We start from the raw sequence: 8,389 nt of genomic DNA, 5'->3' as shown, positions 1-8,389 counted from the left end.
TCTCATGCGAATTGCTGCCACCCACAGTTCAAGATGTGTGAACGTTTTAGGGGCCTCATTCAATTCAATTCAGTAGCCTATTAAAAATAATATTCTCATAAGAATAAGCAGAATTATGAAGCAGAAAACAGTCGAGACCTGATTTGTTAATATTATGGGCGTAGGTAAGGAACATGGAACACAGGATGTTTCATAACAGGTTGCATAACAGTGTGGTGCAAATGGCTAGATGCAGAGGGTTTCTGCATCAGAGAGAAGAAGGAAAGATGAACAGCATCCCACAGTGGAGATAGCCTAGAGTGGAGAGAGGAAAAGAAACAACATGGTTGGACAAAACTCAGATTATTATATCATCTGATATATATATGAATATATGTTTCCATACAAAACTATTAATCTGAAATACAGTTAGGAACAAAAGTATTCATATGCGTACATTTATTTAGCCTAATGTTGGTTTTCTCTTGACCAATATGTTTGTTCTGACTGTTCAATGACACTGCCACATGCCAAAAGATTGCAAGACAATATGGTAGAAACATGGGATCAGGAAAATAAGCTATTTTTTTTAAATGAAAAATGGCGTGTCCAAAATTATTCATACCCTTATAATCAATGGAAACATCTTTATTTGCCATCACAGCTCTCAAAATAGTTCTTATAATAATAACCAAGCCTCTCCATGTCTCCACAATGATTGTAGACAGCACCTTTTTAGCAGTAATCTGGGTTTTGAGGCAGGCACGATTATTTGCCATAACTCTGTTCTTGTGCTCACTTTTTTGGATTGAGGTCTCGACTGGCTGGGCCACTCTAAAATGTTGATATTGTCTTGAATCCTTTTGGCATGTGACAGTGTCATTTTCAGTCAGAACAAATATATTGGTCAAGACAAAAACCAACATTAAATCAATATTTGCCAGGGGTATGAGTTTTGTTCCTAACTGTATGTTAGTGTTTAATGTGTTCTCAGGCTCTAAGGTTTACCAAATCCATTCATTAGCTATTTAATTAATTTGCTGAAATAATAATTTATTAAACAAAGAAATGTAATACATTTCCATTAGCCCTGCAGATTGTTTCATTATTATATGTCTAGTAGTAGATATATTTCTGGGTGTCAAGGAGATAGTTTAGCCTACTCACTGCAAAGCTCTGTGTCAGCTAGCCACTCTTAGCTTAGGCTACATACACAATCCATTTAAAGGCATTACATTACCAATACAGTATGTATGAAATGCAGTCCCACTGGAGTCAAGAAAATACAAGACAAGCAATGTAAAGTGCAATGTGATAGTGCAAGCAGCTGTGATCTGTAAGCAGTTAGGTTTAGCCTGAGGCTAACTGTGACAGATGTGGTTTTGACAGAAATAATTGTTTTTGATTAGGTATTTTTTCCCCAATATAAATTAAATTCAATATAATTCACAAAAATATTATTTAAATATTATTATAAGCCCTTTTAAGAATACGTTTCTCCACACTCGAGACCAGTAGGTGGCAGTGATGTTCGCACAACCTGAATGTCGATTGTTGATGACGTTTAAAGAAGTCGACCCAACACAACACGCCGACCGAACAGAACACGCCGACTTATCAACAAAATGGTGATTTTACCCCTTTTTGTACAGCTTTTTAACAATTTCTGAAATATTCCGAATCTATTGTTAGTACACTGTACTCGACTAGTTTAACTGTAATTCACGTTACAGTATAGCCAGCGATTTGGCGAAATGCTGGTGTTTTAGGTCAGAAACCAATGAAATAGCCTCCATTCTGCGCCTCTAAAGCAAAGTATTGATTGTCTGGAATTAGCATATGGTTTGGGTGTGTAGAATTCCTTCTCATGATTTGAGAAGAATTTGTCATATTATTGATCTTCATGATGACATGTTTACATATGTGCTGCCAGGCTGGTTGTTCACTTGTAGGCTAGAGCCAGAGCAAGAATGAAGAAATGTGGAGCTCAAACTGTAACTGTTAGACAAGGAAGAAGAGTTCTGATAAGGATCAACTTGTACTTGTGTTTTACTTGTGTTTGCTCTCAATGCTGTAAACTGATGTGACTGTTGCGGAGAAAATAGTCCATGTAATGTCGTCCATCCCTAGGATATGGCTCACATACAGATTCTTTGTCTCACATACAGAGCTGATAGGACCTGGGTAACTACCTGGGAGAGGATAACAGTTAGCAAAACAATAACACACAATAGTTTCACAATAGCCATTCACACCAGAGTTGACTGTGGTCCAAAGCATGTCAAGAGGTGGGTAGCTAAACAGGGACTGACAACCCCAATCAACCCTTTTGGATAATCAATCAGTGTGTGGAGGCCTTGGTATGGAAGGACATGGTATTGCTACAGTGACTTGGTTTGAACTAAGAAAATTCAGAGACATGGTAACCCTAGTCGGACCCTGGTCTTTGGTTTAAAGGTGGTAGGCAATTAGATTCTTTGTATGTGCACAAGTCCAACTGTACTCACTTTCTATTGTAGGGTAAACAGAAGAAGACAAAGAAGTTTGCCACAATGAAGAGAATGATCAGTCTCAAGGATGCACGATTGTAAGTATAACATTACTTAGTTTATATCATTATAACTGTTTATGGATTTATGTCACAGTAACACTTCACCTGTGCTACACCTATGATTACCCATTAAAAAATATTTAAAATTAGCAACACAATTAGTGATTTTCAGTGACACTTGATCTTGTCAGGTCCAGCAACTAAGTAAGCAAATATCAGAAACCCCACCTGAAACTAACTTTTAAGGCCAGTGTACACCATGGTCAGACATCTGATAACGTTGAGATGGTTCATTAGCGTCTGTGGCCCAAAATTGGTGTGGTGTGTGCTGTATTGTTGACACCAGCAGAACTCCATAAGTTTGGTTGCAGCCGCATTGTAGCTTTTGGTAAAGGTAAAAGGGTCGCTCTGATTGGCTGTTTAGCTTGTTTACCTGTTGCAAGTGTGGTGTAATCATCAGATATCCCCCTATGGAGATATGATCCTAGTAGTTTTGTTTTGGCTCTAGATGACTGGATTTTCAAATTACAATGTATTGAGTATTGCAGAATTGCTGTATTGGGGTGTTATCGTTATCATGGGCAAAGTATCGTCATGGTATCGATTCCTGAGTTATTCTGTGATTCCCACCTCTACTGACAACACCGGTGCCATTTGCAACTTATCAAACATATTCTTTGTTAGAAGAAGATAATTTACAAAACTGTTTGTGGTGAACAAGAATCATGTAAAAACAGTAAGCAAACACTGTTTTGTTTGCATTTTGTATGTTGGCATTATGTACAGGCACAGAATCACGTGCAAGTTGGCCCCGGATAGTAGTCTTTGCAGTGTGTTCCAGTGCAGCTTTTTTGGCCCAATACAGGTAATGCAAAGTGACTCAACAGTCAGTCAGCATTACCGCTAGTGCTTTGAAGGCTGCATGGGGTGCACTTGGCACTAGGTCAGTGGTGACAGTGACATGTCTCTAAAGGACATTGGAAAAAAAAGCCAATTAGCATGGACGGACCAAGGGTTATTCAACCATGGTTTTAACTTGTGTCAAATGAAACAGGTTATACCTAGATTGTGAAAATTCAGATGGGGTTTGGAGTGCAACCTTGGTTCAGTACTTAACTAATTAATCCAGGGTACAGAATGAGGTGAAGGATTAACCCTGTTAAGCGGTCAGATGGACACTTTAACGCATTATAGACACAGGTGAAAAAAAACAGCGATATGACTCCATCCATGCCATCCATTCATGATCCAATTTGGTTATTAAGTCATTATGCAATAATGGGCTGATAATTCTCTTTCCAGGTCCAACGGCTCGTTTTTCTCCATAGACAGTAAAATAAAATATTTTGTCCTGCTATTCAGCGTAGCCTTTGAGAAAATGGTCATCCTACTACTCACTTGTTGCCTCAAACTAACAAAGTCCTATTTTTCACGGAAGCCTAAACGTTACCCCTTGATTATATCATCTGGCTGCCCAGCTACAGTAATTACTCTGTTAAAGTTAAGGGATTTTGTTTTACCCTCACTAAAATGGAGGCGATGGTGACAAGGTTTACAAGTTGTGAAAACCGGCTTGTTTTGCTACTAAGCAAAAAGCTGTTTTGCCCATGATGCCGGTCTTAACAAGCGAACAGTAACATTTCAAAGCAAAGTGTAAACAGGGCCTTCCTTGCTGCCATGGTAACATGCAGTTTCTTACTTCATTCAGCAAACCGGAGAGTAAATAAATGGGCAAATTTCAGTTGCTGAAATAGATGTGGCCTTTAATGTCTTTTTCTTAATCTTAATTAGAGAATTACCCAAGAAGCTAACTCATTTCAAACTGTTCTGTTATGTGATTTTCAGAAAAGATAAGGATAAATCAAAAAAAGAAGTGAGAAAGAAAGAAGACCCATCTGAAATGAAAGAAAAGGAGGTGTAAGTAATTTCTCCAAAGATATGTTATGGTTTCTGTGGAGATTAATTTGGTAAATTCAAGGGAAGCAAAAATATTGAATCCATGATGTCATTTTTTTTCCTCCAGGCCAAAGTATCCATCCTGCCTGTTCTTCCAGTACAACACACAACTAGGTCCCCCTTATCACATTCTTGTGGACACCAACTTTATTAACTTTTCCATCAAGGCCAAATTGGATGTAGTGCAATCTATGATGGATTGCCTATACGCAAAGTGTAAGTACCTGAGTCTAAACCCAGTATGTTTAACATGAGCACTTGGGGTTTGATAATCATAGAGGCCTGTCCACACCAAGTACTATAACTGGGTCATTCAACGTCAGTTCAACCAGGGCCCACACACTTAGGTCTCAAAAAACTCTGAAAAAATTACCAGGTGTACCTATGTTACCCAGGAGACACACTGTAAAATTACTCTTATGTAAGATCAATACTTTCCAAGATACAGCCAGTTTTACAGGGGGTGTCGATTTTGTCCAGCCTCTTTTTTTTTGTCAAAGTTCACAAGCCTACAGCACAAGAACTAAACCATGTAGGAGGCTCAAATTTTGCATGGTGGTACATACATAGGAATAGTATGTAGCAAAATCGTCACGTTTGGTCTGGATAATCCTGCATGGTCATAGCTGTCCCTCAAAGTTAATACAAATTTTATTGGAGTTTTTGGCTGGGCTCTGTTTAAGCCTTCAGAAGACATATTTGTACTCAACATAGGCTCTTGATTTATTTTCCTTACTGAGATAAGTAGAAACACTCTCACAAAAAGCAATGAACAGAAAATAAACCCCCTTTAGGGTCTGAACAGAAGACCTCACAAGTCTGAAAAATCATTTTGGTTATCATTTTCAGAGCACCCAAACACCTTGTGGGAATGTAAAAAGATTTTTTAAATATGTTTTTCCTTATTCTCCATGATCCCTTATTTTTGAAAACACCGATTTGACTTATGCAAATCTTTCTTTTTTATTTTCCACCCTGAACATGGGCAAAATGCCCCATTGACATCAATATGTTTTATATAGAGTCACCTACACTGTCACCTGTGGTTGAATAGAGTAACCTGTGGTAGCTCTATACAAAACATATTGATGTCAGTGGTCAGAGTCTATTATTTGTATTATTGGTCCATGTCAATGGTTCCATAATGGAGATTTTTGACCATCATTTTCAGTTATAAACACAAGGTTGTAACAAGTGCTTAAAGAAAATTGAACATATTTGGAAGTGGTTTACAGTTTATGATTTACATACAATTTGCCAGATGTATATTAAATAGTATTGTTTACTTAAATGATTCTATGCACCTTTAAACGTTTAAAAAGCTTAAGTGTGGTTTGTGAACTCATTTGCTTTGCTATGTATTTTGTTTGTTTGCTAGGTATCCCTTGCATCACAGATTGTGTTTTAGCGGAGTTGGAAAAGCTGGGAATGAAGTATAGAGTGGCATTAAGGTATGGAATTCATGCACAAGGCAAACTCAAACAAAGTGAGGATAGGCTCTGCAATGAAAGTGTGTTGTAAGGAGATGGATGGCTAGAATAGATGTTGAGTGAGACAGAGAGAGAACAGATCGTCATAGATAAAATAACTAAGTCAGAGAGACAAAGTATGAGATGTTGAAATAAAGATACAAAATGTTGAGGTCACAAAGATTCTACCATTTGTTTTTTGCTGGTTTACCACTTCAACACAGATTATTAACACAACTGTTGTCTTAAATGAATATCTGCAGAATAGCCAAGGACCCACGCTTTGAGCGTTTACCGTGCGCACACAAAGGAACATATGCCGATGACTGCCTAGTCCAAAGGGTGACACAGGTACCTTTTCTCGATGTATAGCTCACATTCACTTTTCATGTCATGATGCCTCGAAAGGGAGTATTATTTTGGTAATTATTTTTCGTCTGCTCTAGCATAAGTGTTACATTGTGGCAACAGTGGACAAAGACCTGAAAAGAAGGATCCGTAAGATACCTGGTGTTCCAATCATGTACATCTCCAATCACAAGTTAGTGTTCATTTTTACCTCAAACAAAACATTTCTGTGGAGTCTTTGGATTGATGCATTCTACCATGTGTGATGTCAGATTTCTGGAGTGTTAAAAGGTGCGTTCAAATATGGCAAACAGTGGCGAATGTTCGTGGTGAACATGTTTACTTTGAACAGTTAAGTTTGAACAATTTGGTGTTAACATTCCATTGTAACGGTAATTGCATTGTTACCTTCATCAAGCTCACATCCAGTTCCACCCTATGTTCGCGGAGAACTACCTCCGCAGACTGTTTGCGATTGTTTGCAAGCGTTCCCCCGAAAACCCAAGGCAAACGGAAAACTGTTCGCAAACGTTCGCCTATGTTTGGGAATTTGAATGCACCTCAGAATTCCCACTTTAAATACATTTTACTCTAATTTGTCAAAAAATAGAATTATCTGAATTTGGACCTGACTTAATCCAGTCTTCATTTTGTTCTAAAATGTATGCAAATTAGTACATAGCACATATTAGATACATATTAGATTTTTACACATCAAATTTGACCAAACCTGCAATACAAAAAATTGATTGACTAGTACGTAATCAAACGGTGATATCTATTAGGTTTTTTTTTTTTTTTTTACCTTATTGCCCATGGGGGGCTATTTTCTTATGTTACTTCACCCTTCACCATCAGTACCCCAAAATTACAAGGAATAGCCTGCTTATTTTCCACAAATTTGCTGACAGAAGTTCTCTTTAGCGAAAATGGTCCTAGTCTATAATATAAGTGATGCAATTGGCTCTTGAGATTAAGGCATTGTAATGTTTTGTGATTTAGACATTCTTCACAACGATCAAAAACTCAAATTTATCTAAAAAATCTTCTGGATATCAGGAAGTGGTTTAAGTTGACAAGACATTACTGCATAACCTGATAATTTTAGGATTGTTACAGATTCTTAAATGCGAGAATTAAATGGCCTCTTGTCCCCGTCTCCCATTCAGGTACAACATAGAGCGCATGCCCGATGATTATGGAGCACCAAGGTACTAAGTTACAAGAGGTTGCACCAGATGGAGATCATGTTAACCTGTATTATTTTGAACTGTTTACACATTTTAAATTCATTTGTGCATTTTCCATAAGCAGCCCTAGTACAAATGTTGTAAATAATGGTGATTTTGTTTCTGTTTGAATAAAAAAGCAAGTAAGAAATCTGTTCGAATGAAGAAAAAAATACATGTGTGGAATGTTATTTGGCATGAATGATAAATAGTCCAAAAGAAAGATGTGTGCTCCTCAATATGGGGTTGGGGGCTATAGGTAATTAGCTCACTTTATAGTTTACAGGGAAGCTGGCACCAGATGAATAGAGTGCATTTGAATTTGCTCAGCCAGATCCATCTGGACAGTGTCCCATTGAAACCGATAGCCAAAATAATCCAAATCCTAGGAACCAATCACAACCACTTATTATCTATGTGGCAGACAGAGACCACCGTTGTTGAGCACCACTTTTGTTTTTGTGCCTGTCAGTCTTTGCACTACAACCCCCCAAACACACACACAACATACTATTCATTCATTATTTATTTTTGAGGAGCAAAAAAACACAAGTATTTTACTCTCTTATACCCGTATAATGAGATGTAATAAAGACAATCTTCAAGAATCAAGAAACAGTGTTCTGACAGTGGAAAAGTAGGTCACTCATTTTGGATGGTGACTAGTGTGCTACTATCTAGATTACATGTAGTGTTGAGTGTAATTGCCACTGTTCTTTCTTAGCCACAGTAAACCTTTCTTTCTCAGGCTCTTGGGTTTGTCACTAATGTGGATTATGCAGCAAGGTGCGTTCACTCAACATTGTTTTGACTGTGAATGGTGGAATCTGTGTCATGTTTTTGAGTGAAGTATGTAT

General features: G+C 37.7%; 1 protein-coding gene across 1 annotated transcript; it reads left to right on the top strand.

Annotated features, from left to right (window-relative positions):
• The first annotated feature begins 1,507 nt into the window (after nt 1–1,507).
• fcf1 (FCF1 rRNA-processing protein) lies at nt 1,508–7,697 on the top strand. Its single transcript, XM_048227959.1, has 8 exons — nt 1,508–1,607; nt 2,499–2,566; nt 4,376–4,447; nt 4,554–4,702; nt 5,865–5,937; nt 6,219–6,306; nt 6,402–6,496; nt 7,473–7,697. Exons 1-8 carry the CDS (start codon nt 1,605–1,607, stop codon nt 7,519–7,521), a joined length of 597 nt encoding a protein of 198 aa, XP_048083916.1. The 5' UTR covers nt 1,508–1,604; the 3' UTR covers nt 7,522–7,697.
• The last annotated feature ends 692 nt before the right edge of the window (nt 7,698–8,389 follow it).

This window comes from Alosa alosa, chromosome 19 (assembly GCF_017589495.1).
Source record: "Alosa alosa isolate M-15738 ecotype Scorff River chromosome 19, AALO_Geno_1.1, whole genome shotgun sequence".
NCBI classification, from domain to species: Eukaryota; Metazoa; Chordata; class Actinopteri; order Clupeiformes; family Clupeidae; genus Alosa; species Alosa alosa.
The sequence above is the reverse complement of the archived record's forward strand: the minus strand, read 5'-3'. Positions and strand labels throughout refer to the sequence as shown.